Here is a 24,984-nt window from a genome sequence, read left to right as displayed (position 1 = left end):
GGGGTTCCTCTCGTAACTCTTATAAAGGACTTTATTCAATTATGTAGAAAATATACCGGCATTTATTGAGTATCTGTACTGGGTACAGTGAGTAGTTAAGAGGATGAGCTTTTGGAGCCCAGATCTTATTCTAAGGCAGTCAAGCAGCATAAAATAGTGGAAAACATGAGATGTAAAGTTTGAAGGCCCACCATTTTTTCTCACCATTTTAGCTTCACCTTATACTAATTATCTGATCCTGAATAAAACGCATGAGAAGTGGATTGCTCTCTGACATGTGATATTTAAAAACAAAATTTTGTTATTTATTTATTTACTTATTTGGCTGTGTCGGGTCTTAGGTGCAGCGCGCGGGATCTTCACTGCCATGTGCGGGATCTTCGTTGCGGCATGCGGGATCTTTTAGTGGTGGCATGCAGGATCTTTAGCTACGGCATGTGGGGATCTAGTTCCCTGACCAGGGATCAAACCTGGACCCCCTGCATTGGAAATGCAGAGTCTTAGCCACTGGACTACCAGGGAAGTCCCCTGACATGTGATATTAAAAGTATTTCAATGGCAAAGAAGGAAAAACAGAGACTAAAAAGAAGGAGACTGCAAAGGAAAGAGAAAAGAAGTAACCCACCGAAGTATTCTGCCATTCATTTCTTAATAAATATTTACTGAGCATCTACTATGTGCCAGACATTGGGAATACAGCCAAGAACCAGACACATAACCTAACAGAAAAGACAGATAAATATGTCATAATAAAATGCAACAATATTATAGGGAAACTACTGGGTGTTACAGGAACATGTATGAGGAGCACCTCACAAATTAGGCAATTGAAGAGAGCCTCTGGAGGAAGTGATGTTAAATGTACATTGGAAAGCTGGGTGGAATTAGCCAGGTGAAGAGTGGTTACGGGTGTTCTAGGCTCTTAGAGTGGTAACACTCATGAGAGAGAGAAGTAGGAGATGATCTCAGAGAAGCACGGAGTGCTTAGAGACGGATGCCTTGTAACCTGTATTAAAGAGTATGGACTCCATTGGAAAGAAGTGATGCAAGTATTTTAAGCAAGAAGTCACATGGTCAGGTTGCACGTTAGGACCATGGAGAATGGACTGGAGCAGAGCAACAGCAGAAGCAGGAAGCCCGATGGGGATTGGGGGGCTGCTGCAGGAGTGCCCAAGAGGGATGATGAAGGCCTACAGCCAAGACAGTGGGGTTGGAGAAAGGCAGATAAATTGAAAGGGAGGGAGAAGTGACAGGATTTATCAGAGATAATGTGAAAAAATGGAAAGAGCCTGGCCTTTGGAGGCCGACAGAGCTAGGTTAGAATCCTGACCATACTATTTACTAGTTACACAAACTGCTTCATTTCCCTGAGCTTTAGTTTCCCTGTCAGTAAAACTTGGTTAATACCATTCCCAGAGGTGGGAATTAATCAGCGTTTGGCACTTCAGTAGGTACTCAGTCATGTTATTTCTGCGGTAGGCAGAATTCCAAGATGGCGCCCAGGATTTCGGCCTCCTGGTGGACACACCCCGTAAAATGCCCTCCCCTTGACTGTGGGCAGGACTGGAGAATATGATGGGGCATCACTCCCGTGATCATGTTATGTTACATGGCAGAAGGGAATTTGCAGATGTAATTAAGGTCCCTAAGTGAGCTGAATCTGAGTGAACCCAAAGGGAGGTTATCCTGAGTGGGCCTGACCTTACCCAGTGAGCCCTTAAAAGAGGTGAGACCCAACAGGAGACACTCTCCTGTTGTTGGCCTTGAACTTGAAGACAACAAGGTGCCATGAGTTTTACAATTGCAAGGGCCTGAATGCTGTCAACAACCTGGAAGAGGACCTCCAGCCTCAGCTAAGAACCCAGTTCTAGCCAACACCTGGATTCAGTCCTGTGAGAGATGGAGCAGAGAACCCAGTGGAGCCCTGTCTGGACTTCTGATCTACAGAATTGTGAGCTACTAGATGGATATTGTTTTGAACTGCTAGATTTGTGGTAATGTGTTATGCCACAATAGGAAAGTTCCTTTCTATCCCCTCTGTATTTTTCAAAATAGAAGTTGTAGCATCCAAAAAGCTAATACAAGATTTTTTAAAAATAGAAATTCTGGTGAGGGAGGATAGAGTGAAATCTTCTGACCTAAATCAGACAAAGAAAATAGCAGCAAGGCCTTTACTTTAAACTTTCGTTTCAGTAGTAAAGGTCCTATTTTTAGCATTCTTCTGGTAAAGTTAGTCATGTTCAGATGCCACGCAAGTGAGCTCTGGGTGCTGCACCGCCTTTATTAACTTAGTAGCAGCCTCACATCCCCAAATGCTCTAAGTGATCCAATCCTTTCACATCCCCCTTTACTGGGCCCAAGATAAAATGAGGTTGCATTACAAAGAAAGGCATGAGTTCATATAAGTTCTGTTTGGCTATGAGAGAGAGACGGAGAGAGGGAGATATGGATTGATTAGTCCGTGTGATTCTGCTCTAAGAACCCATTCCTTGCAGTGTGTGTGACAGCATGAGATCGGCTTTCCCCAGGCAGTTCCTGTATGTCTCCCTCAGTGTGTGTAACTCGCTACCCAAGTGTAATTCTGATGTTTGGAGCTGACATAGTTTAAAAAATAAAATTATGAAAAAATAAATAAATAAAATTATGGCTCTTTAACATATACCAATGACTTCACCTGGTGAAGAGAGTAAAATCCAGGTGCACTGGGCTGACATTCTGTTGGACTGAGCAACTGCTGGCCTTCATCGTGGAGCCTTCCTAAGGGATTTTCAAGGGAAACTGACAATTTTCACCTTATGTGCTGACCTTAGAACCTAACCATTGTGCTCTAAGATGCAACTCAGGCCTGTGGATCCAAAGTTTGGAATTCGAACTTAAGGGTTAAATTTTTTCCAGGGAACAGACATCTTTCTACATTAATAGTTAGAAATAACACAAATAATGATCTCGAGACATCAAAATATTTCCAAGTGACTCTAAATGCAAGGCTAGTAACTGCACCCTAGACTTTCTAGTGCAAGAAAACAGTGTGGCAAGTGAATCACAGTAGTTACATCTGGAATAACATGGACTCTCCTTTAACAAAATGTTAATATTTTAAAAACTTGGATACTTTATTACTAGCAGCAAATGACTAGCAACAAATCCACTTAAGTGTGACTCACAAAGTTGTAATTTTTACAGCCAGAACTTCTTTTTAAATGTTTGAGGATACATGTCACAATATCAAGACCTTCTAAGAGCAACTTTTTTTTTTTTTTTTTGCGGTACGTGGGCCTCTCACTGTTGTGGCCTCTCCCGTTGCGGAGCACAAGCTCCGGACGCGCAGGCTCAGCGGCCGTGGCTCACGGGCCCAGCCGCTCCGCGGCATGTGGGATCTTCCCAGATCGGGGCGCGAACCCATGTCCCCTGCATCGGCAGGCGGACTCTCAACCACTGCACCACCATGGAAGCCCTAAGAGCAACTTCTTAATGCCCTGTTTAAAGCAGTCACGCTGAATTCTTTGAGATCATAGAACTCTTTGAGAAACTGATAGAAATCCCTCTTCAAGCCGATCTATGAACCTATAGCTTAGGTTTAAGAACCTATTTTAGTTTAAAAACCTATTTTAAAGGATAAAACATCTGGGAATTAAGGCAAAACATCATTTATGAATCTTCAAAATAAAACTTGGCTTTCTTCTGCTGATGACAGGAATCCAATCTCTTCATTGATGTTAATACTGTGTAGGAGACACTGTTACCAAGGCTTTACCTATAGAAACTCATTTAACCCGCCCAGCAACCCTACGAGGTAAGTTCCATCATTCCTGCCATTTTAAAGATGAGAAACAGATCCAGAGTCATTTACCCAGCGAGTGGCAGGGCCACCGTCTGATGCTCCTCTGAACTAACTTGACTCAGATCCCTAAATGCGATCTGGCTAAAGGAAAGGGTGACAGAGCAGTAAAGTTTTCACACCAAAGCTTTTATTTTAACCATTCTGAATCGGAATCTATTTCTGCTCTCTCTCATAATACACCACTGAATATAAATTAAACATTCTTTCTGGGTCCTGTAATCAGAAAAATCTGGGTTCAAATTCCTGTGCTGCCACTAAACAGGTGTGCATCCTGGGGCAGGTTATTTCACTTTGAGCTTATTTCTGTGAAATGGACAGGATAATACCTACATCTCATTGGGTTCCTGTGAAAATTCACCAATACACCATAGATAAAAAACGTAGTGCAGTGCTTAGAACATATGAACAACTCAGTAAGTATAGCTCTTATTATTATTGTAATTTACTAAAGCCCCCTTCCTGCCTTCCACATGGTTACTTTTAACCTGCTGGTTGGACCTCCTGTGGTTCTCTGAACATCCTATGCCCTCTTGGGCCTTCACATGCATTTCCACTCCCTGACTGGAATACCTATTTGGCCTTAAGTTTCAGTTCAGGGCTGCCTCCCCCTGAAAGCTTCTTGGACACCCACAGGCTTTCCCTGGCACTCTGCACCCACCTCTGCTGAGGTTCAACACTCTGAATGCTTTCCAACCCCTTACTACACACGGAGCTCTTTGAGAGCTAACACTGTACCTGATTCAGTGCCTGGCACAATGTAAGTGCAGAATAAATATGTACTGAATGCATAACAAAGTCTCAGAATTGTGTGTGAAAAGGCCGGTATGCACATTCATTTGTGTTACCTCGTCTGCTTTTCACAACACCCTCGTAGGTGAAGTTCTACGAAGAAAACAACGGGGTCAGAATGGTCCCCTGACTCCTCTCCAGCTGATGTTCCTTTCCCCAGTGCCCACGACGTGCTCCAAGGAGCTGTAGGAAACTTGCTCTATAACATCTGCTTTTGGTCCTTAGAGACCCTGTTTTCTTTCTGGTTCCTAACTGCTTTCCAAATAGGTGACAGCTACAGAGTTTGCTTCCTAAAAGGTGGAGGTTAATATTAAAAAGCAAAAGAAAACATAAACAAGAGCCCTTTTGCTTAGTCGAATATGTGAAATGAGTGCTTGAAAAAAAACTTTTAAAAAGATGTTTTCAAGTATATTTTATATTTCCGAAGAATGTGGGATGAAAGCAACAGTCGTTGTTAACAGCAGCTACTGACTGAGCCCTGCCCTGTGTGTGCCAAGCGTGCTACGTGTACACCTAATTTAATCTAAATAACCCCATTTCACAAGTGAGCAGAGAAGCGAGGAAGCAATCTCAAGAGAACAAGGCTAGTAAGTAGCAACAAGAACAAGAACCAAGTCTGCTGAACTCGAGTCCGAGCTTTCCGCCCCTTCATTTCAACATCTGTATGCTTCCACAGGACAAATCTCAGACACCAGTGCACCATGTCAGTCTCCCTTACCCTAGAACCTACTTTTAGCTTTGTCAAAGACTGGTTGTGGCACCGGGTAACCGTCTCTTAAGTTTTGGAAAGGCATGTGCTACAGTGGAAAGAGTACAGCCTTGGGGTTAAAGAACCTCCATTAAAATTCTGGCTCCATGTCTTTTCTTCTCAGCTTCCTCCTCTGTGAAAGGGGGCTAACAATACCTGTCAGTCAAGACCCCTATGTGTGCAAAAATGCCTCAGAGAGCCTGGCACATAGCAGGCTCTCAGAGATGGCACCTCCTGATTTGTACCACTTATCGCTACTGTTACTCAGCGTCAGTCTTAACAGAGGGAGAATTTATGTAACACCATGACAAGTCTAGTTATCTCTCAGAATTTAACTTTTTTCTTAAAAAATTTATTTATTTTGGCTGCGTTGGGTCTTTGTTTCTGTGCGAGGGCTTTCTCTAGTTGCAGTGAGCGGGGGCCACTCTTCATCGCGGTGCGCGGGCCTCTCACTATCGCGGCCTCTCTTGTTGAGGAGCACAGGCTCCAGACGCGCAGGCTCAGCAGTTGTGGCTCACGGGCCTCGCTGCTCCGTGGCATGTGGGATCCTCCCAGACCAGGGCTTGAATCCATGTCCCCTGCATTAGCAGGCAGACTCTCAACCACTGTGCCACCAGAGATAGGGAAGCCCTATCTCTAGGAATTTAGTTTATAAGTAGATCAACAGCAATGTCTGAGTGTGTCAGGCACTAGGCCACTGGACCAGGCTTCATTTGCTTAGAGGAAATGAGAACATTCTGGAAACATACAGGTAAGTGAAGGCATTCCTCTGAAGTGGCAACGTCACAGATTTTAGTTTGAGTGGAAGTGAATGGGCTTTTACTGATTTAGTAAAACCAAAAGTAAGGTATTTCTGAAATGTTACCATATCCTGCTCCTCCAACATAAACCAAAAGATCCCCACTCCAACGGGATGGTCTTAAAGCGGAAACGATCATCAAGGTATCACCATATGATTTCTCTCTCCTCCTGGAAAGCAGGATTCAACAACAAAGAAACAAACAGGCAAACAGAAAAGCTAAAAAAACACTCCCTAAATGAAACTCCACACTGAAAGTGTCATCATTCACAGGGGAGAGAGTCCAATCTCCCTTCTTTGTATCAGTCAAAATTCTCCAGGAAGAGTCCCCCACTGCTGCCTTCGCTTCTCATTCTCATATGAACTCTGCTAGCCTGGCTTCCATTCTCCCCACTACACCTGAACTCCTGTCTTCTCAAGCATGAGACCAATCTGTTCTTGAAACTGTCTTCCTCCCTCTGCGATGCTAAGCCCTCTCAGTGTCTCCTCCAGCACCACGGCCCCTCTTCCAACCCTGGTTGCAGGTGGTCCACTGAACTCTAGGTCTCGCATTTCCACTGCTCCCTGGGAAGTCTACTGAGATGATGACTGTAACAACTAACATGTATTGAATGTTATTTAGCTAATGTGCCAACACTGTGCAAAGCCAAGGTTCCCAAACTTTGTTGGTTCATGGTTCCTGTGTGGGTCTTCACGTGGTACGTGCTTTTTATCACAGCAATCACTGAAAGGAATGGAACATAAAAAGACGTTGAACCTGTGAATTACTTTGCGCTAGTAGTTCATGAGGTACCTGACAGATGGCAAGTATGACCGTTTTTTCTGAAATGTTAATGCTGAAAAAATCTAGTGGTGCCACTGTGAGTCTGCTGTGGCGCCCCAGAGGGCCTTGGCACACCGAGGCCCTGAACACCTTCCCATGTATTACCTCACTGAACCCTTAACAACCCTACCAGGTAGGTCTATCATCATCCCCACGTGTAGATGGAGAAGTCATGCAACTTGTCCAACATCGCATAGCTTCGAAGTGGTAGAGCCAGGAATGCAGCCCAAGGGGTCTGGCTCCATAGCCACGCTCTTAACCACTTAGCTATGCTGAATCTCTAGATGCTTATATCTTGGAATCTAAACCTAACTTTTCTTCTTCTCCCAAACCAGCCATTCTCTTGCTTCTCTATTTTCATTGCAGTCTTGGTCACAGATTCTAGGGTAGAAAGGGCACACAGAGGCCTCCTGCATTTCCACCAGGGGGCTCTCTGTGTGTGCTCACTGCAGGCAGAGGGAATGCTATTCCTGAAACCTTCCTTTCTATCTCTAGGTGGACTTTCAGATACTATTTTTTTTTTTGGCCGCACTGCTCGGATTGCAGGATCTTAGTTCCCCAGCCAGGGATTGAACCCGTGCCCGTTGCAGTGGAAGCGCAGAGTCCTAACCACTGGACTGCCAAGGAATTCCCTCAGATAGTTCTTTTTTTATACTGAAACAAAACCCAGGATTTAAAAAATTTCTTTATTTCTTTGGAAAGGATTTTTTTTAAAGCTCCATGGAAATTTTCAGGCACAGGTCAAGTTTAAAAAACATGGTGTAGCGCTTCCCTGGTGGCACAGTGGTTGAGAGTCCGCCTGCCGATACAGGGGACACGGGTTCGTGCCCCGGTCCGGGAAGATCCCACATGCTGTGGAGCGGCTGGGCCCCTGAGCCATGGCTGCTGAGCCTGCGCGTCCGGAGCCTGTGCTCCGCAACAGGAGAGGCCACAACAGTGAGAGGCCCGCGTACCGCAAAAAAACAAAAACCAAACCATGGGGTATGTCCCATAAATAATCTGTTGGCTAAATAAATGATTACATTCAAAGTATCAGGTTTCAGGTTTGGACAGTCACAGTCAAATACTGATTCATAGTAAGACTTTTTGCTATAAACTGAAATTCACTTTTCACTAGCAACTGCTAGCTGCATGGGGGAATTATAAATAAGTCCCCACCCTTGAGGAGATTATAATTTTATCTTGCAAGCCACCCAGGTTCAAAACCTTAAGGGACATTTATATACTCATTTATGTTTCTGGCTCCCCAGAGCCAAGCCCAGCTGCCAAATCTTGTCAGTCTTTTCTTCAGAGTCTTTCTTGAATCAGTCTCTTCAATTTTATTTCTATCAGGCTTTCATTACTGACCTCCGACTATAATAACCTCCTGGGTGATCTTCCACAAGTCTCTCCTCGGTCTAAGTCACCAGGTATAGCTTCATCATTTTATTCTTAAATTATCATTTACAGCATATTTAAACTCTGCTCATAACCCCAAAGTGCCCATGGCCAAATCCCTTACTTCGGCATTCAAGATTCTTTACCATTTGCTTACAACCTACCTTTTTGAGGCTATGTTTTCATCCACATATTCATTCATTTGACATGTGTCACAAAATGCTTACCAAGGACACCGAGGAGTTGAAGGTAATAACATCAAGGTGGCTGAGAGTCCCTAAGGAACTAAAACGCCCTCAAGGAGTCTTCAGTAGGGGAAATAGAATATACACAAAGATGAATCCAATATAAGGAAGAGAACAAGTGCAGTAACTTCCCATAGCAAGGGAGTTATGGGAATTCAGAAGTTAATTATAACTGGAGAGTCAGGATGTCTTAGGGGAGGTGGCATTTGACTGCATTCTGAAGGGAAGGCAGGCCTTCAATATGTGAAGGAGAAAAAAACAAGGGGAAGAAGGTCACTGCAACATACCATCCAAGGAGTGGAGCTAAGACGGTAAGGAACAAGTATGGTCCCCACACAGTACAGGCAAAGCAGACTAACAGGAGGTAAGGCTGAAGAGGGAAGTTTCGGGCTAAATCACAATTATGAATGCTTGGTCAAGGGTTTGGACTTTGATACTTATTCATTCAAGAAGTATTTACTGACTTTCTACGATGGGCCAGACTGTGGGTTAGGTACAAGGGACAGAGTAGACAGCAAGACAGACATGATCCCGGTCCTCCTGGAGCTTATGGGTCTAACATAAAGGCAGTAAGGATGCTCTGAGGATGTTGAAGAGACAACTGTCATCATCAAAGTGGTCCTTAAGTTCATTCTGGCATCAGAGTAAGATGAATTTTGCATGGGGGAAGAAATGGAAAGGGGGCCATTTATTACTACATTAAGTAGTAATGTACTTAATGAGAGGGATGAGGGAGGGATGAGGCAGTGGTGATAGAGGGCATAAGGGTGTGGAAGTTATTAAAGAGGAAGAGTATCAGGCCCAACAGCTGAGTGGAAATAGTGGAGGATGTGGGCAGGGAAGAGGGAAATGTAAAAGTGAACCATAAGGTTGGAAAAAAATCAGAACAGTGATTGGTTTTAGGGGTCGGGATTGACTGAGAAAGGGTATGAGAAACATCACTGAGTATCTGTGATGAGGGTAATAGCTGTATCTTGATAGAGGTTTGGTCACACAGGTGTGTGAACTTATCAAAACTCATCAGGTGGTATACTTAACATCTGTGCATTTTACCATATGTGAATTTTACCTAAAAAAAGCCCAGAAAACAAGTATTGAGCTGAAGTTAATGATATGCAAGCTGAAGTGTTTAGGGGTGTGTATGTGATACCTACAACTTACTTTAAGGTACATTAACAAAGGTAAGATGGATTGATGGATGGACGGATGGATGATAAAGCAAACAGCAAAATGTTAACTGAAGAATCTCAATGGGTGGCATATGTACAATTCTTTCAATACTTTCTGTTTGAAAAATTTCATAATGGAGTACTGAGAAAAATAATCAGCATATAGTTTTTAGTTTGGATTGACTGGTAGGACATGCGGACTACAGAAGGAGATGGAGGAGGAGATGCATGTTTAAGGGTCTGGATGATGAGCTCCATTAGTGACACATGGCTCTGAGGTAGCCAAGGCATCCAGGAAGAAATATTTATCAGACAGTTGGAAGCATAGGACTAGAGTTCAGCTGTTTTGCTATGTTGCTTCCTAAACCTCTCTCTGCCTCCATGTGTTCCCTTCTGCTGACAACCTTTTTCTTCTTTAGAGCTTTCTCTGACCACCCTGCCCTCCTCCCATTTAGCACTGTAAGATTAGTTTACGGCATTATCATGTATCACTAGAATGGAAATTCTTGGAATAAACAGACTCTTACACAGGATATGTACTATTTCATGAAACAATTTTGGAATAAACAATGAATAAAACCCACGCTAGTATTGGACTGTTCAGTTCTTGATGCTCACACTGATTCTTAGCTCAGAAGGTACAGTTAAAAAAAAACAAGATACAGCTTTTTCTTTCTGATCTGTATACTTGCTTAAAAGGCACTCCTACTAGTGGAGAAAATCACTTGTGACTCAATTATAGACTGAAATGAAATCGCCAATCCCATATTCTTAATATATTTGCTTTTCTCTTTCTTAGCTGCCTTTCTTTCAGGTTTTACCTGACATTTAACTTTGCAGAGCAAAGGAAGAAAATGGTTGTCCTTAGGTGGCAAAACTATTATTTTTTTTCTTTCTACTATTCTGAATTTCTAAATTTCTAGAAAAATAATATATTACTTTGGTAATCTGGGGAAAAAGTTTACCTTTTAAAGGAAACCTGTAATGACACAGTCATCAGCCCCTGTACTGTAGTACAACTGCTAGAAAATTTCTTGAGTTGTGAGAAAGAAATCAAACCAAGGCGGCTGATCTCTCATTCCCGTCTCCTCAACAACAGTGAGCTCACTGAGGTCAAGAGCTGTGTCCTCCTGCCCCTCTTTCCACCTCTTAACTCCTATGGTAGCACTGGGCTTGGCACACAGGAAGCACTCAAATGGTGAGAGCACACACGTTGGACACTAAAAAGAATACCAGAAAGTAGCCAACACCAGTTCGTGGGAAGCCGTTAGCTTATTTTGTTGATCGGTCATCATTCTAATCTTTTTTTTCCATCATTCTAATTTTGAAAATCTATTTTTCACAATGAACTCACAGAATGAATACGTTTTTATATCTCTCAACTGCCTCAGCCAGACAGCGCTGCTGAGTGAAAGAAATTGGGTTTGGCTCCTTCTGTGAATTTTAAGGGCCAGTTAGAATAAGCCTCTGTATTTCTAAACCTATGCTTGGCACGGTGGGAGAACAACTCTATCAAGAAAACCCATGAATAATTAAGGTCGCTCCTATTTTTGTACCATTGGTAATATTTTCTACTTTATATCATTCCAGCAGGTTTACCTTGCTACATTCCCAGCGGTTCATCTGCTTAATTCCAAGTCCACTTACTACTGTCAAGGAAAAACCTGCTTCACCTCCTACCCTGCATCATACTTTAAAAAATGCCTTACCTTTTCTCCTCTGTCCCTCTCTTTGTCCTTCTCCTCTCTCTTCTTTTTTTTCTCACTGTGTCCATCTGTGTGGAGGCCAGGAAGCGGTGGGGGAGGGGCGGCTGCTCCAGTGTACGGGATGCTGGGCGGAGGGCCGGGCGGCGCTGGGACCTCTCCCACTGCTGCAGCGGGAAGTCCCGAACTTCTCTTGGACTTGGAGTGTCGCCTCTCTTTATGCTTCTCCTTGTCCTTCTTCTTCTTGCTCTTCTTTGACTTCTTTTTCTTCTTGATTTCCCGGTAAGAATCATCGATCACTAACTCCCCTGCCTCTAGCTCCCCGCCAGAGGAGGAGTCTGATTCTACTAGAATAGGTTCAAGCCCTGAAAGATCAAGGTTAGCACTGTGGGATTCTGGGAACTGGGAGGCATCAGACCCACAGCCTTCAGGGCCAGGAGACGAACGTGAGTCTGAGGATGACTTGTGCTTCTTCCGGGCTGTTTTCAGAAAGCTCTGTAACTCATGTCCTAGGAGTAAAGCACCTTGCTCATCCCGAGCTGACTTCTTAGAGGATTTTTTCACAGTCGCTTGTTGAGAGGGGTACTGAAAAGACTCCTCATCAACTGAGCTGCTTCCCTTCTCCTTTGGTGAGAGAATAAGTTTCATCTTTAACCCATCAGGCTCACGAAGGGTCAGCGTCTCTGTGTTCACATACAGTGGTTTCATTTTTTTGGATTTGTGGGAACCACCATCCTCCAGGGACAGCTCCCCACTGCTTCCGCTGACTTTCTTCCTGTGGTGTTCCTTTTTACTCTCTGAATGGCTTGAAGAACTGGAGGACTTTTCTCCTGTCTTTTTGGAAGGCTTGGTGCCTGTTGCCAGAGGGGAAGTGATCGCTTTCAACAGGTCCATAGCTGTATCAGTAGATTGCGGGCTAGACTTTTTCTTTTTCTTCTGTGACGACTCCAAAGACGAAATATCTAGAAATAATCAAGAGAAGTAATTGTCCATTTGACAAAGCAACTTCCAGCAAGTTTCCTCTCTCACCAAAAACACCCAACTAAGATGAGGAAGAGGCTAACAGGAATGATTGGAGGGGAGGCCCTTCAACTGATTCCAAACATTCAGAGATGATGCTCATGTGCTTCTTGGCTTGGTAGATTCTGCCTCTGACCCTGGAGACAGCTCTTGCCACTCAAGTTGTTTTTCTTCACTGAGTCTTCACAAGCAACCAAAGAGAGCATGCCCAGAAGAATGGACCATAGCTGCAGGATTACGAGTAGTTACAATTTAGATTACACTGAAGACAAAGCATCATTTGTTCCTGTGTTCAGGACAAATCCATTCTAGGAAAGAGTTAGTCTTGTCAGCTATGTGCACAATATAGCTAAGAAAAACTGGTCTTGTGAGTGGATACGCGCTGGATTGAGAAGTAACCCACAGGTGCAGGCCAGAGGGCCCAGGACTACATATGGCAGAAGGGATGCTAGACAGCAATGGGCACAAGATAAGTGGATGATTGAGGGGAGAAGGAACCTGGTACCTGGTGTATCACAAATGAAGACTGTTCTTCTATGCTGAATCCTCCAAAATACCAGCCCTCCACCTCTCTCCTCCTTCACACTGGTTTATCGGCACTCAGAACAAGAACCACTGTCCTGTTAAATAGGCCACTGAGTCAGCAACATCTGGATCCCTTTCCCCTACCCCGACTCCAAGAACCAGTGATGTGTTTCTCCCGCCTGTTGCCCCTTCCCATCCTTACCTCCATAGTAGTAATCATCAGAGGAGTGCTTCCTCTTTTTCTTGTGCGTGTCCGTCCCCAAGAAGTAAAGTTCACTATCCTAGAATTGAAGAGGAAGAAGAATTGAGCAATGGATAAGATGATGAGGCAAAGGCAGTTTGGAACCAATGTTGTTTTCTGATGATTTCTGACTTTGGAAAATAAAGTAAAACACAGGAAATAGTGAAAATAGATGTGAATGATGCTTATTTTTCTTTTTAAATGTTTTTCAAAGAAACCTCTTTCTTCAAATACTAGGAAACATGATACGAAACAGTTTAAAACTTTCCTAATTCAAATGTTTAGAATTTACCTTCAACTTCTTCTTGGAAGAATTCCTGACCTGAGCAGCGATTTCTTCCTCTTCCCTTAAAAAATCTTTGTAAGAACGTTTCTTTTCTCGTTGGCTTCGGCCAGCAGCTAGCCCTATGTCCTCAAAGCTGTGATCACCATCAAAGCAATCTGAGAAGCACAGGTTCATTTGGGAAAGGAAATGAGAAAGTCAAGTAAGTCACAACCAAATCGCCACATATGAAATGCAATAGTCCCTTCACTTCCAAATTAGAATCATGTTATTTGGTAAGTCCACTGGAACACAGGGCTAGATCCAAGGGGACAAGAATATGTCTTGATGACTTGGCTGCAAATACAGGAATCAAACATGAAGAAACAATGCTTCCACGCTATGCAAAGGCCCAAGGTGCATCCTTAGACATGGTTTCTTAGTTGTGATTTGGCAGGTGGACACAGACTTGCAGAGGTAAGGCTGAAAAGAATAAGGATTCGTGTGCTGTGCTGCTCTGTGGGTGTCCACTGTGTGACTCCTATCCTCAGACTCCTGCACACTGGAGCTGGCAAGGACCACGAGTGCTGCAGGGGATCACCCCAATAGACTACAGAGACTTATGGTTCGGACTCTTGTGTTGGAACCCTGTCCTGGTTTTCGTTTCCATGGGCCCAGTCTGGGGATGACGTGGAGTTTTACTAGTGCTCTGGATCATCACTTGGGAGTCCAGGCTGTGATGGCCAGTCCTGGTCTCTATGTCCATGGGCTGCAAGGATTGAAGAGGACACCCCCTTTGGAATGCTTCTCAGGTTAAGGGGTCATACCTTCTTTCTTCACGGAGTCATCATAAGCCATGGCGGTCCTGCCGGGCCTTTGAGAATGGGTCCCTGTGTCCAGGCTCCTTCCCGTCTACAGGACCAGGTCTGAGAAACAAAGAAGGAAAACCCTCCTGTAATGCGAAATCACTGTGGAGAAGCAACCTTCCAGATGGAAATGCGTAGTGGTCCAAGGGCAGCCTGGAAGGGCAGCAAGGAATAAAGGAGTGTCTTGTCACCTCCGCTTTCTGTTTGTAAATACACTAGGGATGAAGCTGTAGGAAGTGCATTAGGCTTAATTTGATTTGACTCATGAATTAAAGCTGTTGTTTGGGGAAGTATATAAAATACCTCCTATATAAAAAAATACTTCAAGATTAATGAGAACTTCTGACATGCCAACAGGTCTGACAACACTGAGACAGGGTGAAAACCGACATTAAGTCAGAGGGATAGGTTCAATCACGGTTACAAAATGCACAGATAAAGCAGGATGCAGAGGAAGACAGGTTATACCATGCATTCGAGACCACAAAATCCTACCATTTGAATCGGTGAAAGGCTAAAATCTATTGTATTGCAATTTAAACAGAACTGATGAGAACATGATAGTGATATTAAAGATCTTGAGAGCATACTTTTTTGGTATGCATTTTGTTGGGCTCTCTGAATTTGCTCAAAATCAGAGAAGTGTAAAAGTAGGCACACTTCTTATATTAGTTGCCCACAGAACAGCTTTCAACTCTATCAAGCCTTTCTTAAAGGCTATAGGTGAAAATAAGGAGGAATTGTCATCTGTACACTGGTGATGAAATTTTCATCATTATTAAGATTTTCACTGATTTGAAGAACTACAAAAATTTAAATGTTCTAAATATTGTCTTAAATTTGTTAAAATTTTTTTTTTTTTTTTTTTGCGGTATGCAGGCCTCTCACTGTTGTGGCCTCTCCTGTTGTGGTGTTGTGGAGCACAGGCTCCGGACGCGCAGGCTCAGCGGCCATGGCTCACGGGCCCAGCCGCTCCGCGGCATGTGGAATCTTCCCGGACCGGGGCACGAACCCGTGTCCCCTGCATCGGCAGGCGGACTCTCAACCACTGCGCCACCAGGGAGGCCCTAAAATTACTTTTTTGGCATTCAAGTTTATACGTCCATTTTGACTTTGAAGATGACAAGCCATGAACTGCACTCGAAGGTAAAGTTCTTCAAATAATTTTAGGACAGGCAATGTCACAATTCCCGCAGGAAAAGTTTTTTCAGGAAATTTAAAAATTATATACTAAATATATTGAAAATGTCCTCATTCAGTTAGTGAAATGCTTAAAAGTTGATCTGACTGGTTATTTACTTAAATTTTATTTTACCTTCACCACTATAGTGGGGTTTAGAAATGCTGAAGGACACTTCAATGAGACATTGCCAGTCCCTTCAGGAAGGTATGGGTAATAGTGAAGTATGTAACTTGTGGGAAAGAAAAGATGAATTAACAAGGGAAAATTTCATAAGAGTTACATTTAAAATAAACCAAAAGAAAAAGGCCTATTTGCACAAGTCAGAGAAGATACAATGCACAGATAATGCCTAAGTTGAAAACAGAAAGAGAAGTATTACCAAGAATGATTTACAAGTCAGATTCAGAAACATAAAAAAGCATTTCTCCACTTCCCTAAGAAGTGGAATGAATGAACTTGGTCAAGGTAAGAGTGAAGAAATGAACTGGGTTATTTTACAGGTAATTGGAGAACTATTTACTCAAAGGGCTTTTCATAGGAAATGAAGGTGATATGAGGTCAGGTCTCATGTAGAAACTATGAGGAGGCAAGATACTTAATATAGCCAGTTTTTCATGTTCCAGCATTAGGCATTAAACTTTCTCAAATAGAAATTACTGTCATCCCCTGTCCACCCAAGTGGTGTAACTCCACAAGGGGTTAGGGGAGGGGGATCATCATAGGGAATTATATCCATTCACTTAAAAATAGTACATCCACTCACTGGCACTAAAGTAGTGAGCTTATTAGAAGAGTATATGGATCCCATTAATCTTCATAGGCCGATAATGCCAAGAAATACCACATCTTGAGACCTCAGCTTAAATGTTTTTCATGACAAATGGAGTTTGGCAAAGAACGTTTGAGAAATGGGCAAAAAATCTTAAATATTCAACATCATCAGTGTGTCCACCAATCTGTTGTCAACAACAAAATGCTCTTCTGTATGACGCAAAGGCAGGTCCTGAGACTTATAACCAGGCCTTCCCTTTGGTAACATCAAAACTAACATAAAACAGAGCTGAACAACGAACAGTCAGAATAGGAGTTAAGTACCTCTGAAGACAGTATGAGAAAGAAAACAATGATGTCACTGGACTGTGAAAAAGTGCTCATGGTCTCATAACTGACTGCTTTGAAAAACAGCCAGTGGATGAAATAATTGTAAAAGGGAACACAAAATTAGGAGCTGATCCTCAGAGGCACAGGGCAGCACAGAAAACATGTGCTGGCTGTCAGCATTATGTACTAGAATTAGGCCCGCTACTATTCAATTTTTACAAAGACATGGAAGAGCACTTTATAACTTACAAGATTAAATAACCGATAGTAAAAAATGAACAGGGCCTGAAGGCAAGTCTAATTCAATAAAGAACTGGGACAGCCAAGAGCTTAAAAAACTAAGTTTAGACACAATGGACTATCTCACTCACAGCCTGGGCAGACTGATAGACCCTGAACTTCTGGGTTCTTTAAAATCAGGATATTATTGCAGCCCAGAGGTTAGTTTTGGTTGCTGACTCATAGAAGAAAGATGAAACCAGATAAAGAAGTCTCAAGCAACAGTGTGGAAGAAAGGCAGAGTTAGGGCAACATTTATATAAGATCAGACGACTCCTGTGATATTCTTTCCAGGTCTTGAATATTATCCACGATAAATTCAGAGTCCAGGGTTAGGCAGCAGATTGTCAGGATTAATGAAAATGAAAAATATTAGGTTTGATATTCACATTAGAAAACAGAAGCCATAATTACATTAAATGTTGGCAAGTGTAAAACAGGTGTTAAAGCTCATTCTCCCGAATTCCACAAATTTTGGAGTTTACAGAATCCAATGTTGTCAACTTCAAGAGGCAGGGATAATTTTACAATTATGTTCCTCTCAGTGGGCTAAAAAATGACAACAGAAGTAAAAGTTCATTACTTAAAGCTGTTTATGGAAGTAAGAAATATGCCATCATAAAAAATGTGTACTTTTGAAAGGTGCAACTTATCAAACGGCTCTTGTGGGACTTTTCTTCAGGAGATGAAAAAGGAGGCAGAGCTGCTCTTCCACTTGTAGGTAAGTACATGCGTGATGTTCAGGCTTTGCTTTTAGAATTATCAAAGGAATCAGGGAAAAACTGAAAATCACCAGACACAGTACTTTGTTATTTTGAAGGTCCAAATCACAAATACTGAAAAAAAAAAAGTTTCAGAAGGTGATTTTTTGAGGTCATCTGAGCCCCAGCAATCACTAACAAGCCTCTTCATCCCAAAATGTAAGTGTGTATTGAAAAAGACAAAGTAAACCTCGGAAACGGGGCGGTAAGCAAAATCCTGAGACCCAGGTCCAGTCCAGGAGGACAGCCTTGCTCAAGATTCCGTGTTCTCTTCTTCCAGCACTTCTTTCAGGAACTCAAATTGCCAGGGCAGGAAAAGGAAGATGCACATCCAGCTGTTGCCAGTTTCTGAATTGTTATCGTTGTTGTTACTTCTAGGATAGGAGCAGGGGATGTCTTCTCATTTTCGTCGAGATCGCCTCCAATCTCAGAACCCAGCGACTCCGAATTCTTGCCACTCCCTTCTCCACGAACCTACCTATGCAGCACTCACAGCCCCTGCCAGCTCTGGGAACTGCAGAGATCCCGACAGCCTGGGATGGGGACTGAATCCTCACTGTAGTGCAATTGAGCGGAACCACGACGACCTCACAGAGCGGCTGACAACACACATTCCCAAAAATCCAGCAGTACAAATTTTGACAAGCCTTGTCCAATCAACGGGCTCTAGTTTGGATTCAGTTTTTTTATTTATTCTGCTATGGGGGAATATAGTCAGCCATCAGGAGGCAGGGAGATAAATGGTTCTCTTCTGCCCGACAGAAAATAAAGTGAAATCTACAAGTACCAGCTTTGGGGGGAAATGGGCCTGGATGGAGAAAAACCCACTCGGAAGGTATGTTCAAACTGGGTCGCACGCAAAGAGTACACACCACACCGGGTTATTGCTACAAAGAGCCCCAAGGACCACCGTCTTTGTGGTCCCCACGGCAAACCAACAGGATTCTCCCGGCAGTTCTGCAGCAACAGCTAGTTCAATAAAGCTGTGCGAAGGTGCGAAGAGGAAAAGAGGAAAGCTCCTTGCATCCTCTCCTGCCAGCCGCGGCCCCGGCCCTCCCATCACCCGGCCCCCTCGCCCCTTGACAGCCCAGGGACTCTGCGTCCCGGGTCCTGAGCCAGGCGGCCCCACTCGGGTTCCCGCGTCCCGGCGGCTCCCGGCGCCCCCGAGGGCGGAGACTGCCGGGCAGGGGGAGGGGCGGCCTCGGCCCGCGGGCCCCCGGGGCGGCCGCACGCCCCCTCCCGGCCCGCACTTTCCCGCCTTCCCCATTTGAACAGCTCCCGCCCGCCTTCCTCCTTCGACCCGCTCCAGCCCCTTCCCGGGGGCGGACTGCGGCCGCTACTCCAGTCCCCGGCTCGGCCCCTGGGCTAGGCCGCGACGGGCCCCGGGCGCCCTCAGGGCGGTGTCGCGGCCCGAGGCGGCGGGTGGTGGCGGGGCGGGGCCACTGCCGCCTGGGGGTGGGGGCCCAGCTCGGCCTCGTGGGGGCTCCGCTCGCCGCTACCTTCACTAGGCTCGCTCGGATCCCGCCTCAGCGCCGCCGACCGCCGCCATCTTGGAGAAGGAGAGAAAAGCGCGAGCGGCCAGGGAGCCTCAGTCGAGCCCAGAGCGCAGACTCCGCTTGGGAAGGGGAATCCCGTTGGTGCAAGAGTGCCGAGCGCATCGAATGAGACGCTGAGCTTGCTGAGCTCCGGAGCTGTCCTGTGGTGAGAATTTGCTCTGTGCCGGGCTTGGGCTAGAAGTTTTACGAACACGATAGCATTTGATTCTCACTGCATCCCTGTGAGGTAGGTTTTGTCACATTTTATAGGTGAGAAACAGGCCCAGAGGGAGGGGTTAAATGATTTGCCCAAGCATACACAGGTAGTTGGAATGGGAGATAGATACTACTCCCAAGTCTTCTGAGTCTCAGTGAAGTGCTCTTTCCAAAAAACTTTGCTATTTCCTTCAAGATATTTTTATACAGTAATTCCTGTCTTTGCAAAACCTAGACCATGCAGATTAATAGCAGTGGTGCCTGTCTGGAATTTAGCGTCTACATTTGGGTGTTTGGCATATATAGGGTGGCAGAATATATCTTTATAACAAGGCACTGTAAAATAATTTGCATGGCACATCATCTGCATTTCTCCCCATAAATTATTTGCATTTAAAAGTTAGAAACAGTCTTCAGAGAAATGAAGAGATGCTACACACAGGAGAGAAATTTTTTTTTTTCTGTTTTGCTCTGGAAAATTTAGGCCAATGGGTAGAAGTCACAGTGTGCAGATCTTGGTTCAATATGAAGACGAATTAATTTTTCCAGAGCAGTTCAATTACGTTGGGCTACTTTTAAGGTAGTGATCTCCCTGTCACCAGAGGAGTCCAAGCAGAAGCTAGTGTCCTAGTTTCTGTAGAGCAGAGAGGTTACAGATATAGAATGGCTTCTAGAGTTGTGAAACCCATGAGACTCTATGCAAAATTATGTGTTTGTGCACATGTGTACTTTTCTGGGGTTTTGACCCCATCAAAGATTAAGAACGTCTTAACTAGTGGGCTTTCCATTCCAGAACTGACTCTTGGTTCAGTGATGTTTTCACCATATTATGCTCTCTTTGAGACAGAGCTGTTGAATAAATTCCCAAAAGGTAAACACAAATAATAAAAAACTAGCATCATGACCTTCTCCTCAGCCCCTATCCTGCTCACCAAAAAGACTGGCAATGAGTTTCACCAAAAGGTATGGGATGGCCCTTCTGGAACACCTTGCCTGACATTAGGCTTCTCAGCTAGGTATTTAAGAACCTCAAGAATGTATTTCCCTCTTGTTCTTTAGTACTGGTCAGGATGTTCTTAGTTGTATGTGACAGAAACCCAATTTAAAATAGTTTACCAGAAAAGGAGAATTTATTGGCTGGCCTTATTGAAATGCCCAGTACCTTCAGGTGTGGTTGGATCCAGGGAGGGACTCAAGTCTGTCTCTTGACATCTCTCTTTGGTGCTTTCTTCTGAGTTGGCTTTATTCTTAGGCTCCAGGTGGTGACGGCGACAGCTCCAGGCTTTATCGTCTTAATTGCTAGCAATGTTCTTGGAGAGGAAGTTTCTTTTTCCCATTTGTTTTGGTAGATATCATGGGATTGACTCTTCTTTCCTGAATTGGATCATGTGTCCAAACAGAAAGCAACTGGTATGAGCAAAGGTGTGGGGTATGGTGATTGGCTAAATTAGGTCACATCCTCACCCCAAAAGTAGGTCAGGCAGAACCTAAAGGAAAGTCAGAGGTTATTGTCAGAAGGGTAAATGGGTGCTAGGTAGGCAAAAACCATAGCTGTTCGCCTAACTGTACTACTAGCTTGGACCTGAATGCCTCATGAGTCCCATTTGTCCCATTCCTTCTTTTATCTCACCTGAGGATGGGCATATCAAGTTTTTGCTCATCGTCACCTCCTGTAGACTGGAAGTTGGATCGCTCCTCTGTCTGTTCTCTCTGTTAACTTGCTCTTAGTCTTACATCACTGCATGTGCATTCATTCATTCATTCAACAAATATTTATTGAAAACACAGCATGCGTCAGGCACTGTCCTAGATGTTGGGCATAGAACAGGGAACAAAGCTGAGAGTCTTTGACCCCTTAGAGCTTACATTCTAGTTGGCTTGGAGGGCAGAACATAAAAAAATAGGTACCATGTTAGATGATGCTTAAAGGTAGAGAAAAGTACCTGGAAGGGATACCAGGATGGGGTGGAGGTGGTAGGGATTGTTATTTAAAACAGTGATCAGGAGAAGCTTCTCTGATGAGTTGTACACTGGAGGCCATCTCATCCAGAAGTAGGTCAGTGTGGGAACCCGGGGGTCATAGATCCTGGAATGGATGCTGATGGAAAAAGATTCTCTACTGAATATCCTGTCATGGTTCTTTCGTTTCTGAAACTTGGAGAGAGAGAAAGGAGGACCTGCTTGGTAGCCTGAGTTGGTCATGGTAGGCTTTGTGAGTGATAATGCCTCGTCCCATGATGAGTGGAGGATGGCATTTAAGATATGTGAAGATTGGGCACTCCCTGGGCTGTTGCTGTTCTCTGGTCCACCTGACCCAAGTAAAACTGTCCAGTGCATGGCAGTAGCAGGTGGTGGCCCAACAAGTTGTGCTTCATTTGGACATTTTCTTCTTCAGACCATTTTTCTGTGCTTTGCCCTTTTCAGCTGGGTTTTAATCGGCTTCTTTGTGCTAATGCAGTGATGGGTTGTACATTAGTCAGGGCCCTTTTGGGAGTGACTTCTGGGAGTGATGGGACCTAATTAAAACTACCTAACGAGGCAACGGTTTTTTGGATAGGACACCAAAAGCACAAACAACAAAAGGAAGAATTGGTAAGTGGGACTACATCAAGTGAAAAAGTCTCTGCACAGAAAAAGAGATAATCAACAAAATGAAAAGGCAATCAATGGAATGGGTGAAAATATTTGCAAATCATGTATCTGATAAGGGGTTAATATCCAAAATATATAAAGAGCCCATGCAACTCAATAGCAAAAACCCAAACAATCCAATTAAAAACTAGGCAGAGGAACTGCATAGACATTTTCCTAAAGAAGACATACAGATGGCCAAAGGGTACCCGAAAAGGTGCTCAACATCAGTACTTATTATGGAAATGGAAATCAAAACCACAATGAGAAACCGTATTCTGTTAGAATGGCATCATCAAAATGACAAGAAATAACAAGTGTTGGTGAGGATGCAGAGAAAAGGGAACCCTTGTGCACTGTTGGTGGAAATGTAAATTAGTACAGTCATGGTGGAAAACAGTATGAAGTTTCTTAAAAAAATTAAAAATAGAACTACCATATATGATCCAGGAATCTCTCTTCTGGGTATTTATCCAAAAAAGTGAAAAAGGATATCGAAGAGATAGTTGTACTGCCATGCTCATTGCAACATTATTCATAATAGCCAAGACATAGAGACAACCTAAGTGTCCATCAATGGGTGAGTGGATAAAGAAGTTGTGGTACATATATACAATGGAATATTATTCAGCCATGAGAAGGAAGGAAATTCTGTCATTTGTGACAGCATGGATGGACCTTAAGGATATTATACTAAATGAAATGTCAGACAGAGAAAGACAAATACTGTATGATATCACTTATATGTGGAATCTGAAAAAGCCAAACTTACAGAAAAAGAGAGTAAAGTGGTGTTTACCAGAGGCTGTGGGGTATGAGAAAAGGGAAGGTTTTGATCAAAGGGTATAAACTTTCAGTTGTAAGATGAATAAATTCTGGAGACCTAGTGTACAGAATGGTGACTATAGTTAATAATAATGTACTGTGTACTTGAAATTTGCTAACAAAGTAGATTTCAAGTATACTCACTGCACATACATACAAATGATAACTATGGGAGGTGATGGATATATTAATTAGTTTGATCATTTCACAATGTATACATATACCAAAACATGTTGTACACCTTAAATTATAAAATTTTTTATTTGTCAAAAACAGAAGAGTCACGAACCTACAACTGTATATAGAGTTGTTCGTAGTATTTCCTTATTATTGTTTTGGTGTCTGCAGGGTCTGTAGTGATATCTCCTGTTTCAGTCCTGATAATGGTAATCTCTGTTCTCTTTCTCTCCCTTTCTACCCGCTTGTGCTCTCTCTCTGTAAATTTATTGATTTTTGTCTCATTGATTTTTTCTGTTGTTTTCCTGTTTTCAATTTTGTTGGTTTCTGCCCTTAACTTTATTATTTCCTTCTTTCTGTTGCTTTGGGCTTAATTTTTTCTTCCTTTCTAGGATCATTAGGTGGAAGCTTCAATTATCAGTTTGAGATATTCCTCTTTTTTTTTTTTTAGTTTTTAAAAAATTTATTTAAAAATGAAGTAACGTTGATTTATAACATTATATAAGTTTGATGTGTACAGCATTCATATTTCTACTTCTGTATACCCTACAACATGCTCACCACCAAAAATGTATTTTCCATTCATCACAATACAGTTGATCCACTTTATTCATTTCACCCTCCCCCCACCCCTTCCTCTTTGGTAACCACTACTCTGTTCCCTGTATCTATGTGTTTGTTTTTGTTTGGCTTGGTTTGCTCATTTATTTTGTTTTTGTTTGTTTATTAGTTTTTTATATTCCTGTATGAGTGAAATCATGGTATTTGTCTTTCTCTGTCTGGCTTTTTTCACTTAGTGTAATACCCTCAAATTTCATGTGTGTGTTGTCCCAAATGACAAGATTTCATATTTTTTATGGCTGTGTATTATTCTATTGTGTATATATGTGCCACATCTTCTTTATCTATTCATCTGTTGATGGGCACTTTGGTTGTTTCCATTATCTTGGCTATTGTAAATAATGCCATGATGAACATGGGGGTGTAGATATCTTTTTGGATTAGTGTTTTTGTATTCTTTGCATAAATACCCAGAAGTGGGATTGCTGAATCATATGGTAGTTCTATTCCTAATTTTTTAAGGAACCTCCATACTGTTCTCCATAGTGGCTGTACCAATTTATATCCCGCCAACAGTGTAAGAGGGTTCCCTTTTCTCCACATCCTTGCCGACACTTGTTATTTCTTGCCTTTTTGATAACAGCCATCCAAACAGGTGTGAGGTGATAGCTCACTGTGGTTTTGACTTTCATTTCTCTGATGATTAGTGATGTTGAACATCTTTTAATGTACATGTTGGCAGTGTGTATGTCTTCTTTGGAAAGATGCCTATTCAGCTTCTCTGCCCACTTTTAAACTGGGTTGTATTTTTTTTTTTTTTTTTGCTGTTGAGTTGTATGAGTTCTTTATATATTTGAGATATTAGCCTCTTATTGGATATATCATTTGCAAATATCTTCTCCCATTTGCTTGGTTGTCTTTTCATTTTATTGATGGTTTCCTTTGCTGTACAGAAGCTTTTTAGTTTGATGTAATCTCAGTTGTTTATTTTTGCTTTTGTTTTCCTTGCCTGAGGAGACATATCTAGAAGATACTGCTGAGACCAATGTCAAAGAGCATACTGCCTATGTTTTCTTCTCAGAGATTTATGGTTTCAGGTCTTATATTCAAGTCTTTAACCCATTTTGAAATAATTTGTGTATGGTGTGAGATAGTGGTCTATTTTCATTTTTTTGCATGTGGCCATCCAGTTTTCCCAGCACCATTTATTTATTTGTTTATGTAAATTTATTTATTTATTTATTTTTGCCTGCATTGGGTCTTTGTTGCTGCTTGCGGGCTTTCTCTAGTTGTGGTGAGTGGGGGCT

At 42.9% G+C, this 24,984-nt stretch overlaps 2 protein-coding genes across 3 annotated transcripts in view; both read right to left on the bottom strand.

The window, feature by feature from the left end:
• Positions 1-19,292, bottom strand: part of HMGXB4 (HMG-box containing 4) — a 31,656-nt gene extending 12,364 nt beyond the window's left edge. The window contains exons 1-5 of one of the 2 annotated variants that reach the window (XM_082666680.1): positions 19,232-19,292; positions 14,370-14,468; positions 13,573-13,721; positions 13,242-13,320; positions 11,501-12,456 (exon numbers count right to left, since the gene is read on the bottom strand). In XM_082666680.1, the coding sequence (XP_082522806.1) occupies positions 11,501-12,456; positions 13,242-13,320; positions 13,573-13,721; positions 14,370-14,400 (1,215 nt within the window). In that variant the 5' untranslated portion in view covers positions 14,401-14,468; positions 19,232-19,292. Of the gene's footprint in view, positions 1-11,500; positions 12,457-13,019; positions 13,135-13,241; positions 13,321-13,572; positions 13,722-14,369; positions 14,469-19,231 lie in introns of those variants that run through there. The other variant, XM_082666681.1, reaches the window with a different exon arrangement.
• ISX (intestine specific homeobox) overlaps positions 19,125-24,984 on the bottom strand; it is a gene marked incomplete at its 3' end in the record, with an annotated part of 149,239 nt that continues 143,379 nt past the window's right edge. The window contains 1 exon segment of the mRNA XM_082666185.1: positions 19,125-19,281. Coding sequence (XP_082522311.1) covers positions 19,125-19,281 — 157 coding nt within the window.

This window comes from Grampus griseus (assembly GCF_964374135.1).
Source record: "Grampus griseus genome assembly, chromosome: 11".
Lineage (NCBI taxonomy): Eukaryota > Metazoa > Chordata > Mammalia > Artiodactyla > Delphinidae > Grampus > Grampus griseus.
The sequence above is the reverse complement of the archived record's forward strand: the minus strand, read 5'-3'. Positions and strand labels throughout refer to the sequence as shown.